The sequence below is a fragment of the Numida meleagris genome, chromosome 1 (genome assembly GCF_002078875.1).
Source record: "Numida meleagris isolate 19003 breed g44 Domestic line chromosome 1, NumMel1.0, whole genome shotgun sequence".
Lineage (NCBI taxonomy): Eukaryota > Metazoa > Chordata > Aves > Galliformes > Numididae > Numida > Numida meleagris.
The window spans coordinates 175232388-175257798 of NC_034409.1; the positions used below are offsets into that span (position 1 = coordinate 175232388).

Consider the following 25411-nt stretch of genomic DNA (forward strand, 5'->3'; position numbering starts at 1 on the left):
TAGATGGGCTTCGCACAGAGTCAGCATAGTTCTGGCAGGGGTAATTGAAATGAGTTCTGTGTGTAAAGCGCTATCTTCTATTCTTTACTTATCTGTAACTTATTACGGGAAAATTAACTCACCTGTTCTGCTTTCTTCTAGAGTTGTGCTTCTGGTCTTTTTTCCTAACAATCTAAAGAAGCAAACTTGTAGTTTGAGAATATGCAAAATCCTGTAACTGAGCATACCTGTATTTTCAACATATGTTGCCATAGCAATTCCAAAATGTTGCTAGAGCATGGGATAAAGGTAATATAAAGGATGGTGGAAGAATAAAACAGAATACAATGATATATTCAAGAACGAGTGCAATGCTTTAGAGAGCTAATCCCACCCTGCTGTGCATCCCAGCATAGTGAAGCTGCATGCTGAATCGGAGCTGCAGTTGTAAGCAGCATGTTGGCAAATGCAGCATCCCAAGTGGGCTTGGTTCATACAGCTTTTCTTTTGTGTGGGGGGTGGGAGAGAAGGAAGGGTAAACAAATGGATAGGGACTAGCTGACTCTTTCCCAGCTTATCACTGGCTAAGCCTTTTGATCATAGGCTGTAAAATAGCGTGGTTTTAATGTTTGGTGTTCAGCTATTGTAGCCTAGCTGATGCATGCTGAAATTTCAATGGCTAGTTACCATGTCATTAAGAAGCAAAAGCACTAGAGCATGAAATAAGAAAGAAGATAAGAGGGATTGTGATTCTCTAGAGGTAAGAGAACAGTCTTTACTCAGAGACCCCAGAAAACCTAACATTTGGACTTCCTATGTGAATTGAGAGAGCAGAAACATTTTTGTCAGTTGGAGTGCATGCATAAGTGCATGCAGATTCCTGTTCTGATTTTGTTACAGCCTGCAAAGAGCTGAATACTCTGAGTAGTTTTTCTTGACGCATTTGCAGGTTGTTTAATTTTTAGGGTCAGGGTCTTGGGAAGTTTGTTTCCAAGTATCAGCTGCATATACTCTAAGTTACTTCCGTAGCTGTTTTTCTTTCTTTCTTGGTTTATGTGTGTGCATGCAGACACATGGTATCTTCTCCCAACATGTGTTTTTTGTGCTACAGTGTCTTGAAAATACTGAGTTGTTTGATGTTAGCCTCAGGAAGTGTGGCCAAGTTTGAACTCCAAGCCATGCAGTAAATTCTTCTCATTTTCACGTGGCGTCAAGCTGTGAGATAGTTTCTACATGATTCAGAAAGTCCCTGGAGCTTGAGGTGCGATCGACGTCTGGAAGGTGACTGAGTGTCTCTGTTGTTCCTACTGCACCACCGAAAGACAGGCCTGCAGAGTCAGCACTTGCTGGTTGTTTTTCTGCCTTAGCTGAGTACTTAGCCTACCCTACATTCAAAGCCAGTGCCATTTTCTGGTCAGTAGCTTGGCACAGCCTGGGCATGGGAATAGCAGTTGAGTGCCAGTGGCCTCCCATGGATCAGAAGATAGAGCCTGGCCACCCATGACTTTGCCATGGTCAGTCCTCTCAGTCCATGCTGTGTCCTCTCCGCACCTCTGAAAATCAGTCAGCATCTGCTGAATTTGGTGTTCAAAACTGAATATAAAAAAAAAGTTACTGTGATGCAGTGTGCCATACCTCATCTATGACTTAGTTTCAGTTTGAAAAATAAAGCCAGGCATACTCAATAGTGGCCTTGTGAGGTTTATCTGGTTTGTTTTGTCACATCCTATGACTTAGAGGTGAAAACTACAGCTCAGTTCAGTCACTGGAACTGACTGTTTTGGGATTCTGCTATGTTCTTAGGTACAACGTTGATCCTGGCTTGTACAGTCCATTCTTCTCTCTCGGGGCCTGCATGGAAGGTTTGAACTCTTTGTTCAGTCAGCTCCTAGGAATCTCCCTTTATGCTGAACAAACACAGAGAGGAGAGGTTTGGTCTGAAGACGTTCGAAAGCTGGTAAGTGTTCAAGTTCCCAGCATCTGAAATGACAACGGGAAGTTAGACAAGAGCCTTTAAAAGCTGTGAATGAGTTCTTGAATTACTTGGTTATCTATCAGAAGCAAACACTGACTTTCTAATTTTAGTTGAAGGTAGACTTCTAGGGCTTCCTGCGCTGAGTGCCTTTTATATGCCTTTAAAATATATCTGTGTGCAAAGAGTGCCTGAATCAGAATCAGTTTCTCTGTTCAGAGATTACTTATTTACCTTTCTCATAGTCTCTGAATGTGTTCTTCTAGTTTTTTAGCTTTAATTTGTATGTGACTATAGATAACTGGAATGCTATATGTGTGTATGCTAACAGTCATTTGTCTTTTTCTAATGCTTATTCTGTATCATCTTCACTTTTAGATTGATATTTTATTTTCGTAAATACCAATTTTCTGCCCTCTTTTTAGTGGACGGTGGAAATAAGAGCTTGGGCAATAATTTATTCATCAGATTCCCATATCCTTTTGTTGCTCCATATATTAACTACCAAATCTTCACTTCTCTCCCACCGCTTAGTTTCATTGAGAACGGCTGTTCTTTATATCCAGTGGGTCGATTTATAATTACTCTCTCCTATTTTTATTTTCATGGTAAATCAACTTCTGTCACTGTTGACTTTTCAGAAGTCATATAGGTGCTACAGGCAGTATTACTTCAAATTCTGACTAATTATTTTTGAGTGAGATACTGAAACGGCTGCAGTTTGAAGGACAAGCTCTGAACCTTATTTATAACCTTGTTTACCAATGGATTTTACATGAATCCTTCCTGATTTATTTATCATTTATACATTATAAGTCTTTGTACTGGAATAGTGTGCTTTCAGTTTACAAATCTCATCAGTGCTTTCACTGTGGATGTTATACTTTTTTTCATCAGGCTGTTGTTCATGAAAATGAAGGTTTGCTAGGATACATCTACTGTGACTTCTTTCAACGACCTGATAAACCACATCAGGTAACGTTTTATGGTCCAGTTTTAGCTTGGGTTTCATTAACGACCACAGTGTTAGGGCCATTTGTGTTCGATCTTAGTAAAAGATACCAGGAATTGAAATAAATAAATATAAACATGAACAGTCTGTAACTTGAAATGTGGTTTTAGCTAAAATACTTTTGTGAGTAACTTTTCATTTGAGAAACATAATTTGAAAAGCTGAACTCATACTCTTTGTACTACAGAATGACAGGCACTGTGAAATCTCTTAGAACTCTGTTTAGATAAATGGGAGATTTTTAAGCATCTATTTTCTGATCTAATATTTAGAAATGAAAACAAATTGAAATTTTAATACCTTCTAAAGATGAGAACTCCTAACAACTAATTCTTATTCATAATTTTACTTAAAATTGTGGATGGTTCCAACTGGGGAGGCTTGCTCACTCTGTCTAGTGCCAGTAAATTAAATATATAGTGAGATGCAATGGAAGTATCAGCAAATTACCACCTTCAGAGAGGCTGTAGGTAGACAGACTTTAAATCTGCATTAATTTAATGTATTTTCTTAAGTGTACTCTATTTTTCTAATATTTTGTTATGTACTGTAAACATGGTGCATTATATTTTGTAAAGAAATTATTACTGAAGAATGAGAACTGAATTTTACTGACGTGCCAAATCCATAATTTATATATATAAAGTTATTTCACCTGGTGATAATTTTTTAGAAAAAAATGAGTGGTTTTGATAATTCTAAAACAAAAATATTAAATTTTATTTTCTAAAAGAAACATAGTCTTTATGGAATAAAGTAGTTTTCTTATGAACATGAAGCAAATCAAGAAGTAGAGAAAGAAAATGAAGGTTTAAGGTCAAAATTGTATACTGCTGTTGAAAAACACTTTAATGACCACTGAATTTAACGTGTATAATTGAGTACAAGTTTAGGTTTGATTTAGTAGTTTAATTTGAATTTAATGCCTTGATCGTTGTTTTATTATCATCAATATTATGACATTTGTTGTCCGTGTATTTCTTTTTATCTTTGAAAGGATTGTCACTTCACAGTTCGGGGAGGCAGGCTTAGGGAAAATGGAGAGTACCAGCTGCCTGTAGTTGTTCTTATGCTTAGCCTACCGCATTCAACAAGGAATGCGCCAACACTGCTAAGTCCTGGTATGATGGAAAATCTCTTCCATGAAATGGGGCATGCAATGCATTCTATGCTGGGACGAACTCGGTACCAACATGTCACTGGTAAGCAATATAGAATAATGATTTTTTTTTTTTTTTTAGTTGCATGTGTAATTTCTAGAGAAAGGAAGTAAATTAAATAAATAAATAAATAAATAAAAACATCACAAAACAACACGTCTCTCCCAAACACTCCATAAAAGAATGAACCAGAATTGACTGAGTCATGTTGGTACTTCTGTATCTTTAATGACTTGAAAGTATGTTATCAGATCTTCAAATATTCTCTAAAAAACAAACAATACTTGAATATTCTTCCTCTCCCTATAAGAGTTAGGCATTGGTATGTCTTCTGTCTGTAAGGCTAATCTTTTTTATAGTGGTGTGATGCGTTCCTGCAAGTTTGCTTTAGGTAGAGTTTGTAATAATGGAAAAATCGGAGGATTGCAAATCAATTGAGCTAAACTTGGACCTAACATAAAAGCACAATGAATTCTGGTTTGGAAATGGTTTGGATGATAGCTAGCAGGCTAATGTCTTGTCTCTTCTGGCAAATGGATTAAAGACATGTGCTGTCTAAAGCTGCTTAGCATACAGTCTTTCTTATCCGAAGACAACTTGGTATGTGCACTGGAAATCAGATGATTGGAATAGACATTTATTTATTCATTTATATAGTAAAAAAGAAAAAAAAAAACACGACGACAAAACAGATGAAATTGTAGTTCCCTTATCTGAAGGATTATTTTACGCTTTACCATGATTGTTCTACACAACAACTGGTACTGCGGGAAGTCTGTGTTAAAGTTATGTGTTATGGTGAGATACTGGCACAAGTTGCCCAGAGCAGTTGTGGATGCCCCCCTCCCTGGAAGCACTCAAGGCCAGGCTGGATGCAGCATTGAGCAGCCTGGCCTGGTGGGAGGTGCCCAGACCTGTAGCAGGGGGGTTGGAACTAGATGATCTTAAAGGTCTCTTCCAACTCAAACCATTCTATGGTTCTGTGATTCTGTGATCAAATATTTTGCACTCAAAGACAAAGTACTCTTTCTAAAGTCTTCCAGTTGAAGTTAAAATAGGTCGAGCTATTTGTAAGTGTGTTGTTACTGGATATTGTTTCTGCTATACTCTTTCAGTGTGAGGTTTGAATACCCCTTGAGGCAGTTAACTGCTCTCCCCCACCCCTTCTACCCACCTGGCCCAACTCTCCCTGATCTTCAGGGGTACCTACATGCTCAAAGTAGCTGCTGTAGGGGGGTTCTCCAGTTGTGGTGAATTACATGCTAATCACGTCAAGAAGACTTGAAGGGGCAGGAAATGGCTCATTTTGAGGCTCAGGCTTTCTGTGAGCCTGTGTAGGGTTGCAGTGTTGCCTTAGGCAGTACTGCTTCCTAAGGGGCTTCACTCCATAGTTAGCATTGCAAAAGAAGCGTTAGAGGTCAATCCTGTTGTTTCTCCAGAGAACAATTTTTTAGGGTTTGGAATGTGTGACAATCAGATGGTCCATCCCAGACATGTCTGTTAGAGGCTGACTGCTCTCGTGGGACACTAGAGTGGCAAAGAGTGGAAAAAAAGATGACTACAAGCTATTGCAAGAACAAAAATGTTTTAAATTCAAGTGAAGATGTGCTGAGTTCTTTATACCTTTCTTACTCCTCCCTCCCTTTTCTGGTTAGCATTCCCAGATATTCAGGAACCCATTCTGCTGCTGCTGAACCCCAAACTTGCATAATGCCTTACATTTATGACTTAGTATATGCTTTCTTTTTAGCTAATCTGTAATTTTAGTATATGCATTTGTTGGGGTTTTTTTTTCAGTGTGTATATGTGCAATATTTTTTTAACCTAGCTTGTATTCTATTTTAATTTCCCCATGCAGTAGAGAATGCCTGCAGCTGTTTCATAGAATAGCAAAGTTATCCCAGATAACTGCCTGAACCTTTCTGACTTTCAGATAATCTATTTGTTTAGGTTTCTCTTTAATGGTTATTGAAAGATTTATATCATTTTATTAAGAGATACTGAGAAAGCATATATAGGCTAGAGGGGTGTTAGGGTAGTTCTGCAAGCATTTGTTTTGGGTCCAGCCTTAGTTAAGGCTTTTTTTCTCATGATTTCCAAACAAATAAAAGACAGTGCTAATGAAATGTAATGTCACAAAAGAAGGATTGGGATATTGTATTAGAGGATCTGGATGATGGAACATTGCACTGCTAGAAGTAAATTGTAATTCAGAATTACACAATGCAGATCGTATGTTTAAAGAATACAAAAAGTATTTCTGCTATCAAATAGATATTTAAACAGTAGAGGGACAGAAAAGCTGCTGTAAGTGCTAATGGAGAATTACAAGTAGCTCATGTGTCAATGAAAGGCCAAATGTGATTTGAGACTATATCAGGGTGTTTCTAACAGAATTAAGTATTAGAATGATGAAGAAAGATGTAGGTGAAACCTTGTGGAGGGCTGGAGCATAGTTTCATGTCTCTGGTCTGAAGGTGAATTCAAACTGAAGCAGGTACAGAGGAGAGCTACAGGTCAGTTGATAGTCTTTTAGACTTTGTTTTCCCTTGGATAGTGATGGCTGAGAGAGAATATTTTTTCCTCTCAATTCAGGAGGTAACAACCAGTCTGGGAAACGCAGTTAATGCTAAAGAATGGTATTGGCCTGTAAATATAGAGTATGAACAAATTGTGAATTCAGTTAAAAATTAGAGAAAGATTGGTAGGGACCAAATGAGTGACTTTTCAGAAACAGGCTTCAAGAAGGAACAGCAGAAGCAAGAGACATTACATTTCAGACTAGATTTGAATGTTGACATTGCCTCTAGCATACAGGGATAGATGTGATGACTCGGTGGGTTTGTTATTAACACAACAACTTTGTACATCCCTAAATTTAATTTAGAAATTAGAAATTGGTTTGGAGGTATATTATACTTCTTAATAACTTTGATTGTGTGAGATGCTGATAAAGGTTAGAGTAAATAAGATTTTGGATAAAATGCTTTTTGAAGATACTAATTGCAGAGATCCTACCTCTCTGCATTTATTCAGAACATGTCTTCAATCTGCAAGAGTTTTCCTTGGATGAATGACTTTGTATTGTAAAGTAAGGCTAATATAAAGCATAAGTAAGCTAAGCAAACTGATGGAAGGTAAAAATTGTAATTGTGAATGGGATTAAGGCAGCGTTTTATTTACATGGTAGTTTGATTTAGGTTTAGGACACTTAAATAGATTCAGTGTTTCATGTAGGGCCAGTTTGGCTGCAGTCTGGTTTAGTTTTAAAAGGGTGTGATCCAGAGCTTTATAAGGTGCCTCACCCAGCTGTTCAAATATTTTGTTTTACTTTGTGATTTATAGTAAAATGTGTAGGATTATAATGAAGCTTTTCTGGCAGTATGTACAATAATGCTATGGAAAGAAAATAAATGAAAGAACATTAAAGTTCACCGAAAGGCCAAACAGAAAACTGCAAAACTTTTTGGAAAGAGTTAACTGTTTGTGTTAATAGAATTGGCAAATGCTAATGTGTTCAATTATTCTACCTCTAGGAACCAGGTGTCCTACAGATTTTGCTGAAGTTCCCTCCATTCTGATGGAGTACTTTGCGAATGACTATCGAGTGGTTAACCAGTTTGCAAGGCATTATAAAACTGGACAGGTAGGGAAAATTAATGTGGAAATTATTGAAAATAGGAATAAATGTATGTAAGAGAAGAGTCACATTTTTGTGTGTTATTTGTTACTACTGTTGAAGTAGAAACAAAAAGAGATGATAAACTAATATAATGTTAAAATTTTAATTAATCGGAAGAAAAAGTTACCATTCTTATTGTGGAAAAGATAAAAGTAATCTGTTAAATAATAACAGATCCTAAAATCTGAAGTTCTGTTAAAATATTTAAAATCTTCAACCTTTTTTTCCTACAAAGGTTGTGTTGTTTCTGCACTACACAAACCTAGTCATGTAGGTGAAGTTTTGTGTGTTGTTTTCATTTAATAACAGGTAAGTTATGACAAAAGTAGTCATTCCACATCAAACTGACTAAAGTCTGTTTTACAATAAAGCTCAGATAACAAGTCAGGGAAATAAATGGTGATGGTCTGCAGTGTTTATAAACTCTCATTTTTAACACAGTGAAGGGTTGTTATTGAAATGTTTTGTGTTGAAAAGGAAACTGCTTTATTTAAGGTATGATATATGTAGATTTTGACAGTCAAGAATCTGCATTAAAACGGCAATCATTTTTGCATAAAGCTATTCTATGCAAGTCTAATTTAAGTGTCCACTTTCAACAGAAAACTTAGGAAATATTGCTGTCTGGGACCGTGACTTTCAGTTGCTTAATTTTTCGTGCATGCCACCATGACGTGGTTTAGATTTGTACAGCCATTTCAAAGATACAAACCAGAAAACAATAACCAAAGATATTTTTGCAGTTCTTTTGACTGGGGCAAGTTTCAGTGATGCAAATATACTCAGATGTGGTGATTGAGTAGACTACTTAACAATGGAAAAACAAGAAAGCCTTTTACATTGCGTAGTGTTACAATTCATTTAAGCTTTTTTCCAGTGCTAAGCAGTCAATGAGTTTCATTGTAACGATAGTGGAATTATGTTTGCCTCTGCTGTAACAGCTAATTAGAAAAATGGGTTGCATAATGTCTATTTCAATAAATATTAAATGAGAAATCGGTTCTGCAAAACACTGAGAAAGTCTCCTTGACACCTAGGGGTTGAAAGTACTCAGTTCAGGAGAGTTCATCACTTCTGTGTTTGAATCCACATAGGAAATTACTGCTTTCTAGTGTCCTCTGTAAAGTTCAAGTAATGTCGAAACATTGTGGATCTAATCCAATTGCATATGAATTCAGACAACGATCTTAACTAAAACATCTGAAAGAGATTTATGGAACATTATTTATGGCTCTGCATTTTCAAAATGGCTTAAGAAAGCTAAACCATGTTTAGTTGCAGTGCAGAATTGTAGAACCAGATGCAGTATGCCATTTGGCATTTCCAAACAAAAATCTTCTGTTTATCAGTGGTGAAATCTTGCCCTTTCAGAATTTTCATGTTGAAATTTAGTTCTGAAGAGTGGTAAGAATGGACTATGCTGGAAGATGAGGACAGGAGTCTGAAACCGCTGTTTTAGGGTGTATTTATAAATCATTATCCAACTTACATAAATCTGCTTTTGCTTATGTTGGTCATCTAAGCCGAGCTAAAGAATATGATACTGGATTTCTGTGTCTGTCATTTAAATACAAACAGATTGAAGTCATTTTTTCTGTTCTTGGAATTCAGCAATTACTTATACACAGTGAATAAATCTTTCAAAAGTACTTTGAATAGAAAAAATCCTGCTCTCCTCTATTTACAACTTTATAGAAACATAGCTCTACTGGATGTTGACAAAAGGAGGGTTTTTTACTGACCTAACTGGTTGAGGAGGCATTGCAGATAATTTGAAAAAAACATAAATGAATTGCTGCAGTTATGGTACAGTTTTTGCATATATGTTTTGAGTTAGGTGGTGTCATTTTAAACACTCCTACTAAACATAATTATGTCAGAATAACTTTCAAACGTAATCTCAGCTTCTGATTGCCTTTGCCATGTGAGCAAATTGTCGAAGGACTTGGTCCTGCCTGAGCTGCAGTTCTGAACTGAGAATCAGTGCTTACGCTTCTGTAAGGAGGAGGGGAAAGGTGTCGTGTTTTGATTGGTAAAACATACAAGCAGTTGAAAACTTTTTTTTTTTAAAGTAGCGTTGCAGAAAAAGGATATAGTGGGCAGGCTTTCAAAGATGTTAATGTATTATGCATATATATATATATGGATCATGAGGATCTGATCCAAACTTTGTTGAAGGAAAACCTGTCTCTACTTTCTGTACATTTCGGATAGTTCTGCTGTTGTGTACTGAGGAGCTCAAAAGCTTGCAAATTCTTCTGGCTAAAGGAGCAAGTCTTGTGAATTTAGTTCAAAAAGCTGGCCAGCACAAAGATACTTCTTCCAAGATAACTCAAAATGAAAAAATCCCAAGGAAAAGAAAAAAGAGAATAGAGAAAACTATGTTAATTAGTTTTGTGAGTTGATGTATTCAGGTAAGCCATACCAAAGTGTGGTTGTAACAATGTTAAGCAGACAATCTGGTGAATGTGTACCATTCTACATCACAGCATTTAATTTTGTTTGTTAAATGTACAGATATGTGGTAGGTCTGTTGAGCTAAATCATTTTAAGCTTGTGTGTCTTTGGAGGCTCTCTTGAACAAAGGCCAGTATTTCAGCTGTTCAAATTTGAACTGACTTCATTTTTCACAGAGATGGAATTACAAAGGCAGTATTGTGTTATCATGATTACAAGAAGGATCCCACAGATAGTAAACAGTCCTAACGTGTCCCTGTTACTACGCAGCATTAAGGAGTTAAGCCTGCTTTGAGAATTTGGAACACAGGGAATTTTGTTCTTTTAGCCACCATGGCAAACAGGCTAAAAAATCCATGCCAAGATCTTAAGGTTATTTAATGTAAAAGGATGGAAAAATGGAACCCAAAGTAAAGCATGTACTGTTTAAATTTGAAAAATTGAATGATTATACCATTAAAATAGCTTTAAACAAAGCTCAGTGAAGTCTTTCTTTTAGAATGAAGATGACAGTTTGATTTTATCAGATAGCTCATCTTTCAGAATAAGTAAAATAATAAAAACGATGCATTTTTTCTTCAATCAGCTACTCTTTAAGGGGCTGTATGCGGTTGTAACAGAGTACGGAGAAGTGGTTTCTATTGCCTGAGTTCATCTTCCATAGTATGTTCAAGACTTCAGTGTTGTATGCCTGACATTTGCAAAAATAAGCTTTGAAGCTGTGGTCTTTCAAAAACTCTCTGGAGTCTAATTTTAGTTCCCTGAAGTGTTGAATTTTAAAATCCCAGAGGAATAAACTTAGGAGGATTTCCTTGAATTTAGTCTTATTTTTGCCAGTCAAATTCTTCTTGACTTGTGAATTATGATGAGATCATGATCTTTGAGTCAGATCATTAGCACTTATTGATGTAAACAAAGGAACATTTCTATCTTTCATTTATAGCTTTAGCACTGATTGATTTCAGCAAAAGAACATTTATATTTTTCTCACATCCTTTTTTTCAATAGGTATTGTCAAAAGAGCTATTTGTGATTTCCTGTTAATTTTAATCTGGTTAAGCAGTAGAACTTGCTCTCCAGGGCAGAGATGATCTGCATTGTCTGTTTGATATTCATATGGCTTTAAAAAAAAGATGAAAGATTTCCTGGAGATTCTTGGTATTGCCTCTGTTTTAGTTGGTCTCTCGCAGGTGCTGCTAAGTCATCTCCTGTAGAAAGTGACCTGGGCAGCTTTGAATGTTCGTTTTAGTTAGGACCCTGAAATCATTAAAGAGCATTTCTGTCTTTCCCTTCAGGACTTTGGTCTAGAATATGACATAAGCAGAACATAGTGAAGAAAGGGATGAATGGAGAGGCTGCCTTTTCAGCAGTCTTCCCTGGCTTGAGGTCTGCTATTTGCAGTATAGCTGAGCGTCTTTTTTTTCCTTGATGGAGAGTCTATAAGAAATGCTCAGCTCTGAGCTGGGAATTAGTCCTGCTACAATTGTTTCTTGAGCAAGCCTGGCTTTGACTGGCTCTCCCAGGAAGCATGCAGTGTTTGTCCACATCGCCAAACCTTGCTGCTCTGTGACCCAGTGAACTGTGAACTCGAATTTCCCAATTCAGTGAGGGTCTGTGGGATTGTGGTTTACCAAAATGTTGATTAGAAAAATCTAAGTTTTTTTTTTTTCCTATTTGTTTTGTGTACCAACTGAAAGTCTACACTTAATTTCCTCTTACCATTATTTAATGTAGCTGAAATATAAAGTTGAAAATCCATTATGTTGAAGAGCTGATTTGATGCTGCTGGTAGGAGTGCTCTTGGCCTTAACACTCTTAAATTTAAACGGTGCAAAATACACATATTTGCTATTGCCAAGTTATTTGGAAGTTCAGCTTTTTCATGCTGAAGAATTACAATCAATGAATTCCTGTACAATTTTCTTGTACTTTACTATATCCAAAATACAGTGCCTCTAAAAGAAATCAGTTTTGTTTAATTCACACTGTACTACTTCACTAGGAAGTGAACGCCTCCAGAGATTTGGTGCTTAATAATGAAATATGTTCAAAATTGTTTAGCTTTCCTTACACAGTGGCTTCTCCCACAACGGCTGAAACTGTGTTATTGCAAACCCACTAGTTCTAGAATGAAGAGTCATTGAAGCGCATGCCTCACTTGGCTTATGTAAAGGGATAGTACAAGACATGTCTGTAGAACCAGGAGAATTGCCCATACATAATACTTATTACCATTTCCATTTTTCTATTGCTTCTTGCTTTAAGAAGTTTTCTACATAATTAAATAATATTTTGAACAATACTAAATCCAGTATGGAACCTCAAGGTACTCAGCAACTAACATCTTTATTACAGCCTATTTACTCTTATTTTGGTAGTCCAAAATCATCATATAATTTGAAAGACGATTATTGTATTTGGGAAAGGTAAATACTGGCCTAACACGGATACACTATAGGATGGACTTTATGTCCGTTGGTTCATTTCTGTGTGGTGAAATTTAACAGCTGCACACATTTATGACAGGCAAAATAGTGGGTGTTGTTCTATCCCATTCTTGACCCAGCTAACATTTGTCTTGGAGAAGAGGTTACAAGCCTTGGCAAGCTACTGCATAAAACAGCTGTGCAATTTGAGAGTTTTCCTTATCTCCTTCCAGATTCCATGGAGTTAATTGATAACATTTTCCTCACTTACATGTAACTTCCCCGGAGTTAGTTTTTTGTTCTATGAACATCAACATCGTTTGTCTTGAAGTTATATCATTTTCACAGAATCTAAACATACAGCTCTGCCATTGGGATCTGTAAACTTTGATGTATTATTTCTTAAACACTTCAACACACTGTAAAACTGTAGGTATGCTTTTAGAGCTCAATGTAATACCAAACATCTGTAAGACATTATACAACTTGTAATAACTTAAAATATTTCAGCAAGAGCACAGTTATTTTAGCCATATTTAATATTTTTTGTTAATAAAACTGCTGGCTAAAAAGAGAATATGCTTACTAGGAAAAACATCTACTGAGAAGCTTCAGGAAGCAGTGGAAGAAGGCTAAGGTCAAGCATTCATATACAGATATTCTTAAAAATCTGACATTAAACAGTCTTTGGATGTATTTATCTGGGTAGACAGTCAAGAGGAGTTTGCTTAATGACTTGAAAAATGTCCCCGACTTTCAGTCTGTGGTGGCATGGATAATTTTTTTGCCATAGGTGTGGAATAAATTCAACTTCGTTAAAAATTTCAGAGGACGGATACTGACTGATCAATGTGACCAAACATATCTTTGCAGGTAATGGTAGAAGGCCACATGCTGTCCCATTTGATCTTGTAAAAACTTTACTGGCTCAGTGAAAGTTAAGTAAGTCTAAACGAGCTATGCTCAAAGACAGTGGGAGAATCTAGTGTAATAGCTACTTTTGAGGGCTCGTCAGGATGAACTGTGGGGACTACATCTGCCCAATCCGTTGTTCTTTATCTCTAAAGAGAGTCATATATTTCGAACAGGCATCTAAGAGAACATAGAAACGTTTCACAGAAGAGCAAACACTGGGATTTGTTTGCTGTGTAAATTATTGCTGATTTCCCAGTTTCCCATTTCATGCTTTAGCAAACGAGATGTCCCTCCTCATTGTTAATTCCTCAGTGCAATGCATTTCGAAGATGTTTTTAGTATTGCCTAGTCCTTTTTTCCTCTCTTGGTCTCTTTTAATAGTAAGCGCACTAATAACAAATTTACAACAATTCTAAATATGCTCTGATTTTTTTTAAAGCCTCTACCGAAAAACATGGTGTCGAGACTGTGCGAGTCCAAAAAGGTGTGTGCTGCAGCTGATATGCAACTCCAGGTATTGTCTTTGCGTTCTAATCTCTATGTGGAAAACATACAGAAAATATTTTTTCTGAAAATTTTACTTTATAAAATTTTAATATAGACACTTTACTTGAATGCGTGTAGTGAAAATGATTTCATTTTGGTACTCATTTTCATGCTTGTTTTCATTAGCATATTCCATGCTGTCTACTTAAAGCTAAATGTCTAAATCTAAGGGAAAATATCTTGAAAACCACAGCTTTTGAAGAGGACCAGACAACCGGAGTTTCCAAATGTGGTTTAAGATTGAGTTCTTAAATTCACAAAATCATTCAGGGAGATCTCTTTGCAGTAGAAGTATTGTGTGCCTTTGGATCATTAAATGAGAATGAGATGAACCTCAGTCAAACTATGTTGTTTCTTTACTAAAATATGATTTGAATACCTTGTTATCTGCAGCTCCACTATTAAAGTGACAACTTGTTACCAAAATTGGTGACTGAACAGCAGCTGTACAACTTCTCTCTCTCAGTGTTTGAGGCAGTAATTAAATTCATATGTCTTTATTTTCTGTGGACAGACGTGATTGATCAGTCATTCTCATAAATAAATTTTCACTGTTGCTTTTCTTCAAAGGAAGAAAAGGAATTTAGGGTATTATCTTGTCTAGTTATGTAACTTTTTTCAGTCCTACTAGAACAGCTTTCTGATGTGAACAGTAATGTTATAGCATTCAGCCATGGTTTTTTTTACAGTGAGAGTTTGGCTGCATTTAGTATGTTGCAAGCTTCTGCTGTGGAATTTTTATAAATTAATTTTTCCTTTTTTTTTTTTTCATTTAAGTCAGAAGCATTTAATTTTTCTTGCTGCAGTTGACCTAGTGGTTAGGTGATGTGACTCTCCAGATTCCTTAATAAAGGATTTCCATTGTTTTTGAAATGAGGAAAGAAACAATTCCAAAGATCAACTCCTTTTAAATTTTCTGTTTGAAAACCATGCAAATGATCTCAGCCTTGTCTACAAACATGAATTGTGCTGTTAACGGAAGTTGATTTAAAATAAAAACTTAGCTAAATATTTGCAGTTTGCTCTTTGCCATAATTTGTAGAGATTTAAAACTAAATCAGAATACTTGAGTGTGGACCTGTAAGTGTATACATGTCAGTTACACTAATCAAAACCAGACTGTTTCGAGTGTATACATGTATTTTTCATTGGTTAAACTTAAACAGATTTTTAACGCCTGCTTTCAGTGTGGTGCTGGTTTTCGCTGGCCAGTGTTGACTGCAGTGTGAGCCTGCAGGGTGCTACCTGAAACTATACTTCTACTTCTATGCCTGAAAATATACCTACTACGCAGATCTGATTCTGAAATGCACATTTCTGTCTCTGGAAGGCTCTCATATAGAGGTAGCTGAGAATCTGGAAATAATGTGGTCAAGAATATAATTAATTCATGTAGGAGTTTTTGGGAAAGAAAGCAATTCTGGATCAAAAGAAAATTTACGCTGAGAGTGCTTAATGGAGGACATCTATACATAAAGTCCACCAGCGTCGAGTAATTTGCCGATGTACAGACTAGTAATCACCAAATTGAAGGATCAAGTACTTTCACATGCACCCATTCTTTTATTCTGTGTCTATACCATCAATGTTCCCATCGATTACAGGTTGCCCAGAGAGGTTGTGGATGCCCCATCCCTGGAGACATTCAAGGCAGAGCTAGATGTGGCTGTGGGCAGCCTGGTCTAGTGGTTGGCGACACTGCCTATGCCAGGGGGGTTGAAACTAGATGATCATTATGGTCCTTTTCAACCTAGGCCATTCTATGATTCTATGGTATGGATTTCTTTTCAACTTTTAATATGTATTTGCTATAACCCTGTCAAGGTTTGAGACCAAATAAACCATGTTGGGGCTGAAAGGACTTGCATATCAAGAATACTGTCAGTCACAGGTACACAAACAGGTGATGCAATGTTCCTGTCCTGTAGCAGGGCAGGTGGCACACTCCAGGATGCTGGGGATCACCCCCATGGGCTGAGCTGTGCGATCCCCCTTCTGCTATTAGCCCTCAGGTGCATCTACCTGCTCCTGTGGGGTTTCTGCTGCCTCTGTCCTCGGGTAACTCCAGACCCCATAGATTCAGAACTAGGGAGAGAAAAGCCAGCTCTTTTGGAATCAGATTCCTGTGGTGCCTAGTAATTGACTGGTGCTGGCAGTGAAGTTGCGATTAAGCAGGCTGTTTGCCCTCAAATTGCTCGTGTAACTACAGTTCAACCAGTCTCAACCCCTGCCAAACTACCACAATGCCACACTGAATAATATGAGTCATTTCCTACTTTCAGTACCATATTTTTGGAGTTTCCAGTTATAATGCCTGCAGAAGTATGCACTCATTTAAAAAAAGATTGGCTGACAAGGCCATTTTCTTTATTAATTAAGAAAAAATGTCCCAGAGAAGTTGGTTGCGTGGCAAATATAAAGTTCACACATTCCTTTGTAGAACTATTGTTACTCATACTGATGAGGAAGTATAATAATTGAATAAAAACATATTTTAATCTGTAGATGCCCAAGTATGTGTATACCGCTAAATATAAGGTCTAAAAAGACTGTGATTGATGACTGCATCTTTTCTGCAGCCTTTGCAATGAGTGTATTCTGTACTGAAGACTAGATGCTTTGCAGTATTTGACCTTTAAAAGAATTCAAAATGCATGCAAAGTTTTCAGCAGTGGGGAAAATGCCTAAAGGTTCTTTTGTTGTCCTTTCAGAAAATACGCCTATTGTCATGGGAAAGTAAGAAATGACACTTTTTTTTCATTATAAAATCTCTCTGTTTTCTTCCAGCTCATATAATCAGTAGGTCAAGGGGAAAGATATGGGGATCCGTTATGTCTTCTCATAAAGCTTTTGCCATGCAGCATCTTTCAGTCAGCAGTAATTTCACTGGAAGATCCATGACTGTTTACATATTAACAGTAATTAAGTGGATAGGAGTGAGAAAGAACTGGAGAATTGAGTCACTGCAGAAAGGAAAGACAGGATGTAGATAGATAACTTCTTGATGGCCTTTTTATATTTTTAGGTCTTCTGAGAAGTGTATTTTACTGCAAGTAGAAATGGTCATCTAACTACCGCTTCATGTTAAATGTTAGCATGCTCCTCAGCAGTATTATCTAAAATCCTGCGGACCTGGGATATGTCTCCTTTTCCCATTTCAAAGGCCTGAGTAAACACACAGAATTGTGGTTCATAGATGGGAATGCTTATGGATATAAAGTTCATCCAAGTTTATTTTCAGGGATGGATTTTTTTTTACAATGCTTTCCAGGTGGCCTGGCTCATAGCTTGCTTCCCACGCTTTACATGTGCCAGGATCAGGGGAAAGCTTATAGCTGGCTTCAGTGACTCATTTCCCTTGCTCTCTATTACTGCATTGTTCTTTAGGCAGGCCATTTCACTGGCCTTCAGCTCCTGTTTCCCCACTTCCTGGCTGTCAGTTGAGCTTATGTGCCAGCTCTCTGACCACAAGCTACTTGACTCCTACTTTTCCTTTTGAAAAGGTCCTCTGCAGTACAGTCTGCTTCGTCTTGTGCAGAGCACTAGGAGCAACTGCAAACTGGTCCTAACAGAACAGGGAGTTAGAAAAAAAGATAATCAAGGCTGGGCTGAAGTAGGGTGCCAAATTCTGTTATCAGATGCTGAAGTACCTGGTATTTGGTTTGGATTTTTGGAGAGGAGAGGGATGTCAGTGTGAAATGACTCATGCTGAGCCAGAGCGGCCTAGGCTGACAGAAGAGAGTGAGTCTTTTTGGGCTGTCAGTTCAGCTTGTTTTCTGACCTATTCTTACCGTTGGTCATATTCTCAATCACCCTTGCTACTGTAAGTGCTGTCATTTTTCTTAAAGAGCTAGGGACTAGCTCTGCTTTCTCTTCTAAGATTAGTGTTGTTAAGTGCCTGAACCTCTTTCTCAGTGTCTCTATCTAGGACACAAATCTAGCCATGTCATTAATGACTGTGGGTCATTGCTAACCTCTTTCTGGTATGTTAGAAGATAGCTTAGTAAGATGGAAGGAATATAGTCCTTTGGAAACATTCACATTTTAGTGTAAGCATGCCTTTTTTTGATTGTCACATACGAATACTGTGTGCCAAAGACAAATGTATTTTATGTCTTCAGGTCTTTTATGCTGCCTTGGACCAAATCTACCATGGGAAACATCCTCTACGGAAGTCAACAACAGAAATTTTAAAAGAAACACAGGAGAAAGTTTATGGATTGCCACATGTACCTAATACAGTGAGTAGAACTATACCACATAAAGAAGTTATGCTGCACTATTCTGCGTATTAATACCCCTACTTCTCCTCCACCCAAATCCCAAAACTCACATGCTTATTGTTGTATTGTCACAATGAATGAGTTTTCTTTCCTTCAGTTACTTTATCCAGAGAGTAGAGCGTTGGAAATTTTTAGCTAAAAATCATAGTTAGATAAGTAACACATTTTTCACAGAATCATAGTGGTTGGTAGAGACCTCTGGAGATCATCAAGTCCAACCCCCTGCTAAAACAGGTTCCCTGCAGTACAGGAAAGCTTCCACACTCGTTGTGTGAGTATAGCTTACCACGTTGAATTAAGTAACTTATTCTTGTTGTTTTTTCTTTTTTTTTCTTCCTAATCAAGGAAAGCACTGGAAACAATACTTTGGAAAGTGGGTTTATTCTAGCTTTGCAAAGGTCTGTTTGTGAATGGCAGTAAACACTGTACTGCATGTTGGTTTTTACATAACATCAATGTCAGTATGTGAAAGAGGATCAGTGAGAAGTAGGACTTCAAAGAGAGTTGTTCCCACTGTACTGCTGTGACTTCTAGCATGTCATTTATTCTTTCATGTTGTTCCTGTAACGCAGGCTGAAAGTGTTCCTTAAACTCTTGATTTCTACTGAACTACATAATTTTAATCTTCATTGTGACTAATAGTGCATTTGTCTTGTGCTTCATGTGAGCATCTGAACATGCGCTTTTTTCCTTGCCAAAAATGTTACTGTCATTCTCAGGGAGGGAAGTTAGCAGATCCAGCTTAAGTCCTTTCGTCATTGAAATGCTGCTTCTGCTGGCATGGCAAAGCTGGAGAAGAGGAAGCAAGATATCTTCAGAGTATGCTGTCTGACATCTTAGGAATTTAATGGGTGTTCTTTTATACCTCTCATCTGCAGGTGTTAGTTATCCTATGAATGGAACAGTTCCTTGCTTTGGAAGTTAGCCTGCGTTTTTTGTTCTACTTCAAAAAATTATATTTAGCTGTTACCTTCAAAGGAGTACAACATCTCGTAATAAATGTAGCCTCAATATGAAGAGCAGTAACGAGTTTTTGGCAAGGAGCTTTATCCTAGCAAAAAGTACTGTGGACTTTCGAGTTTGGTATCAGAGTGTCTATGTTCTTCACAGTTACTGAATGTAAAATTAGTGTGTCTGGTCAAGAACTTTAATACAATCTAAATTTCAGTAAAATTTAATGAGAAATGACATTAGAAAGGTGATAGCACTCTATAGAGTAATTCATGCCTGTAATTTGGCTTGCTAATTTTGTAACATTTTTTTACAAGCTTAATATATGCTTTCAGCTTAATTTGCAATATAGAAAAATGTTAATGTCATGTAGATTGAAAGTTTTTTTTTTCTAACTGATGAGAGGATATTCCTTTCATTTTGGAGCTAGACATTGAAATATGGTAAGAGAAACCAGCTTTTGTTTTCATCTGTCATTTTGCTGTGCATATATAAATTTGACAATCAAAAACGTTTTGATAATTAGAATGTTACTTGCTTCCTATCAGTTTAGACTCAGTTATGAATTATTGTGTCAGGCCTGTGTATCTTAAATTTTAGTAGTGCTGGTTAAAAGTAATTCTTGTGATTTACTATAGTAGCATTGTTTGTCAGGGCTGCACAAGCATCCATTATTATCTTCTGATAAAATTTACCTTAATTTGCTCTTATGGTTCTTGACAGGCAAATAAACTTTTTAAATATCCTTGAGCTTCAGTCTTATCGTGTAGACACATTTTTTGAAGTAGTCACAGCTAATGTCTTGAGCAGATGGATTACTGTCTTTCAGAGGCACAGCTCAGATAGTAGCACAGTTTCTGTGCACCTTTTTGTTACAGTACTACCAAAATGGGGACCTTAAACTACACCTAATAAGTAAATACTGCTGTTCCTGTGTAATGATACCTATTTTAAGGTAGGAAAGAGACATTTAAGGTAAACCAAAGCATCATACTTGGGAAACATCCTGTCTTGTATGCCAGCAATATGAGGGATATAGGGAAGAAAATCTCGTCAAAGTCTGTATTTGCCATTCAGATAGGTTTAACAGGCATTGCAGCAGTTGGCAATGTGTGCACTAGTATTTACATTGGCTGTGTTGACACAGTCACAGAAGCCAGTGCTGCATGCAGGGCAGAAAGGAAAGAGAGTAGAGACTATACTGACAGAAGCACAAAGAAACAACTTTCCGCAAGACTTTGTTTTCCTGAGGAATGCAGATCTCAATTTCTGGCTGGCCAATGCTTATCTTTCCAAAACGATACCTGGTTTGCCGCTGGCTTTTGGAGGGTGAAATTCCTCTGGGATTTCTTTGCTCTGTTACTAAGACCAGAATCTGATGACTGCCGGGGGGGGGGAGGGCAAGGAAGTGTATCTGTTTGCCAGTTTTTGTAGTGGCTCTGGTGGTTTTGTTGCCAGAGATCTGTTACTAAGTTTCAAAAATGAATAGCGATTTTATGCAGGCTGGATTCTCGAATCCTTAAAAAGGAAGAAATCTTCTTCTTGACTCTTCTAAGAAATTAACTAAATAATAATGACCGCGCATTTTCCTGCTATATCTTTCTCAGTGTACTTGGTGTTGAAATTTGTGTGCTCTGGGGAATGCAGTGCTCTGCCTTTACTGACAACTTTTCTTCAAATCTTAGCTTATTCCTCATCTGTTTTGATGCCAGTTTGCATTTACTGTGGCCTGCCTTGCAATTGATAACATTGTCTGCTTTTAGCATATCTCTCTTGGTCTCTTCTACCTTTGTGTCCAAGACGTCCAGAGAGAGTTTCTTAAAAAGTATCAGGTGACCCTTTGATCAACCTGAAACATGATCAAAGCTTCTCCCCCTGATCTGTTGATTAGTCCCCTGCCTGTCCCCAAAGTCCAGACTTAAAAACTACTTTCCTTTGAGACAGTCATCAGAATTTAATGATAAACCATTGTTAGTCCTGTGCCAAGCGTAATAATTCCTATCTCCTGCTGTGGGTTTTGGTTCAATATGGAAACAAAAAACGAGACATAGGATAAACAGGGTCTGAATTGATAGTGAGGACTGCAGCCTCCTGCGGTTACAGGAAAGAGTTTGCAATAATGAAGTAGTTCTACAATAAACAGCAGCTGCCCAAATCATCATACCTGAATTTTCTATGTGAAATAAGAAAATGGTTTGAAATTTGGATTCTTATTTTTTTTTAAAGTGTATCATATAATTGCATGTTAACTGTTTGTCTTAGTGACCTTTCTTCATTCTAATCAGGAAGTTTGCTGGGAGATGCTGGCTTTCAACTGTAAGGAAAAATGGTTTTGAAGAGTGAGGCACAGAGAGTGGGTTCTTTTGTAGATTGCTGCCAAATAGTCCATTTTACACTTTCACAAACATGTTAAGCTTTTCTTTAGAAATGTAGAATCAGAGAATCACAGAATGGTTGAGGTTGGAAGGAACCTCTGGGGGTCATCTGGCCTAACCCCTCCTGCTCAGGCAGGGTTATCTAGAGGTGGTTGCCCAGGACCACATCCAAAAGGTTTTTGAAGATCTCCATGAATGGACTTTCCATATCCAAAAAGGAGTCCTGATCATGTCAAACACTTGACTTTCACCTGAAAGAAATCAAAGCCATAGAAACTAGGATCTCTGAGAGCAATCAGATCTAATATGGAGATATTATCAACTGTGGGAGAAAAAAAGCTCTAATTTGTTTTTTCCCAATACTCATAAAGATACGTTTTTTCTAAGTTGCTTACATACATACAAAATTAATTCAAATATCTCCTACACCAAAAAGGATCTCATTTGACTTTGTATACTATCCATACAAATATATGGATTGTGTAGGTACTTGAATATAAAATGCCGTATTGGAATTAACCCTCACACTTAATTGTAGTTACATGTGGTAGGAGGGAACATGTTGCTATGTAGAGATGCTTTTGATATTTTTGAAACATTAAATAATTTGCTAATATACCTTTTTGTTCTAGCACATTAAGTACACATTAGTTCAGAACCTCCTCTACTTGCGTCCTAAAAATTACATTAGGTTACAGGTTTAATTATGCTTATATGCTTTTGTCCAGAGTGCAGTTTTCTTTGGCAATAAAAGAATTTCTTAATGGCCTATGGATGCTAGTGATTAGAGAGTGAAACATCTGTAAGACCAAATATGTTAGTTTGCCAACAGAAAACAAGGTAGTTATTGTTATAGACACCCTAGAGGGAAGAAGTGTATGAAAAAATGGTGTATCACCAATGTAATTGTTAGTATTTCTCTTCCTGCAGCTGGGGGGACTCTGCCTAGACAGGGATCCTGACCTTGGAAGGCTCCACTTAGATCCTTGTCTGAACTTGCTGGAATTGTGTCTGTTGTGTTCTTCACAGAGAAAATCACTGGATGAGATGTAACATAACATTCGGAGTGCTTGCTTGTGGAAACTATCAGGCACTACTGGAAGGCGTGGCTTGCCTGTGGCTGCTGAGAGTGTAAAGGTTTCATTAATAAGGTGCATATAAAGACATCTGGTAAGTTAGTCAGCTGAAGAGGATTTGATGTTTATTAGAGAGTCAGAACTAGCTTCCCAGCAGAGAGGAGATAGGTTTAGGTATCCTTCTGCAGCACACATTGTTGCCTGATTCCCAACTCCCCTTTTTATAATGTTCAAGAACACTTGAAAGCAAAAGAAGAGGTATATACCTCTTTTTATTTCCTAAGAGCATTTTCTTAAGAGTTTGAAGGTAACTTGACCTCATGCTCAATTGTATTAAGTACACCAACATTCAAAGGTGGAGACCATGGAAACAGTGTGGTTTTTGGATTTCAGTATTGCAGTCTTGTACTGGTCATGATAGAATCATAGAATCCTTGGAGTTGGAAGGGACCTTTAAAGATCATAAAGAAAGTCTCCAGGGACAGGGCATCAACCACTGTAAAAGACTTTTTTTCCTTATATCTAACCTAAGTCTCCTCTCTTTAACCTTGAAGCCATTTCACCCCGTTCTGTCACCACAGATCCTGATAAAGAGTCTGTCCCCTTCTTTCCTGTAGCTCCCCTTTAGCTATTGAAAGGCTGCTATCAGGTTGCCTCAGAGCCTTCTCCAGGCTGAACAGCCTCAGCTCACTCACACTGTCCTCATAGGAGAGGCGTTCCATCCCTTGGATCATTTTTGTGGCCCTCCTCTGGACGTGCTGCAACAGGTCCATGTCTCTCCAGTCCTGAGGACTCCACATCTGGATGCAGTACTCCAGGTGAGGTCTCACAGCACAGAGTAGAGGGGCACCATGACCTCCTTTTCCCTGCTGGCCATGCTCTTTTGATGCGGCACAGGTTATGGTTGGCTTTCCGAGACACGAGGGCACATTGCTGGCTCATATCCAGCTTCCCATCCACCAGTACCACCAGGTCTTTTTCAGCAGGGCTGTGCTCAATCTTTTTATCCCCCAGCTTGTGTTGGTAGTGAGGGTTGCCTCAACCGAGGTGCAAGATCCTGCATTTGGATTTGCTGAACCTCATGATGTTCACCTGGGTCCACTGCTCAAGCCTGTCTAGGTCCCTCTGGATGATCATTCATTATCAGTAGTGGTGCTGCAGTGAAGAACAGAAGAGTATCATTCTTAACAGGCCAATTCCTCAGCTGGCTTAGGGCTGGCAGTTTGAGTGAATTATCTTGCTACTGAGTACACCGTCTGTGTCTTACGATTTTTTCTTAGATTTTAGGAGTGATGAATAAGAATACATAGTCATAACTGGTGTCCTGTTTAACAGTTCATGCAAATGTCAGTTACATAGGAAGAGAGAATAATCATGCTAGGCAAGTGATGAGGCAGCTGTCTTAAATAAGTGATAAACCTTGACCAGTGAAGGTAAAAGTGGTTTTGAATTTTTAAACCTTGATTCAAGTGGTGAACGTGAATCTTGAAATTATTGGTAACAAAGGAAAAGTAGTAGCTATCTATTAAATTTAACTGTGACTTTGTGTTACTTTATCTAAAGCCTTCTCAATTTTGTCTTAGGTTGTCTAAGTTAAACTAAGGTATTCTTAAGGAATAAGCAAAAATGAAAGCTAGGTTAAAATAAATAAAAGAGTTATGGCTGAAGCAACTTGAAGAAAACATGCTGAAACAGCAGGTAAGAGCTTAGTTTCAACTTCAGGGATGTTTTAAATGGAGTTCACCAGTCTGTCCAGGAATTACTGTTGTTCTGTGTTTTTCTTAATGATTAGAATGTGAGTTTACTTAGAACATTTATAGAAGATCCTTCAGTTGACAAAGATTGCAAAACCCGTGAAAAACAGAATTGAAACAATCCAGAGAATTTGGAGAGAGTGTTCAAAATGTTGGGAATTTCAGCCTTTCAAAGTAAGTCTAAAATCATTTGCAACCAATTAAATATGTAAGTATTTAAAAGAGCATTAAATGCCCAAAGAACGCAACTTATGAGATGCTGCTAAAGCAATGCATATATGTTTTTTAGATATTCTGGTATTTTGTGTTGGGGACTTAGCAGTGGCCAAGTGCTGTGTCCTATAGTAGGTGTATGACATAGAAAGATGTAGACAACCTGAAAGAAGTACAAAAAAGAGGGTTTGGAAAGATGATAGCTTTAGAAACATGAACTCCCCAAAAAGTTGAAAAAAATAAGTTCATTTTTCTAGCAAAGAAAAAATTAGGTGGGCACACATGAGCATATATGTTCTGGTATTGAAAACCTATTAAGAAAAATGTATAATTGGAATTGAGATTATGATCATTTGTTTCTTATGAACAACCAGTAGTGGAAGGGGAAAAAATGGTTTAATATACAATAAATGTGATTATGGTTAATACCAAGTCTTTCAAACTCTTGTCAATCTTTTCCCCCTTCAGTTGAAGAGGACGACACACCTAGCAGTTCTAGGATTTCCATTATAGGGAGTCTTGAAGAAACCCTTGTTCTTGATCACTGAAATATACATTTCATAATAAAGTTGGAGGGTGTTCTTAATGGATTGCTTTTCTACTTTTCCTC

The 25411-nt window shown here is 37.4% G+C and overlaps 1 protein-coding gene across 3 annotated transcripts in view; it reads left to right on the top strand.

Moving 5' to 3' along the window:
- The window catches only part of MIPEP (mitochondrial intermediate peptidase), a 68843-nt gene that overhangs the window by 25448 nt on the left and 17984 nt on the right, over window positions 1-25411 (top strand). For 2 of the 3 annotated variants that reach the window (XM_021379308.1, XM_021379329.1), the window contains exons 11-16: window positions 1783-1936; window positions 2849-2926; window positions 3961-4165; window positions 7660-7769; window positions 14043-14117; window positions 18271-18390. In XM_021379308.1, coding sequence (XP_021234983.1) covers window positions 1783-1936; window positions 2849-2926; window positions 3961-4165; window positions 7660-7769; window positions 14043-14117; window positions 18271-18390 — 742 coding nt within the window. Of the gene's footprint in view, window positions 1-1782; window positions 1937-2848; window positions 2927-3960; window positions 4166-7659; window positions 7770-14042; window positions 14118-18270; window positions 18391-22787; window positions 23467-25411 lie in introns of those variants that run through there. The other variant, XM_021379318.1, reaches the window with a different exon arrangement.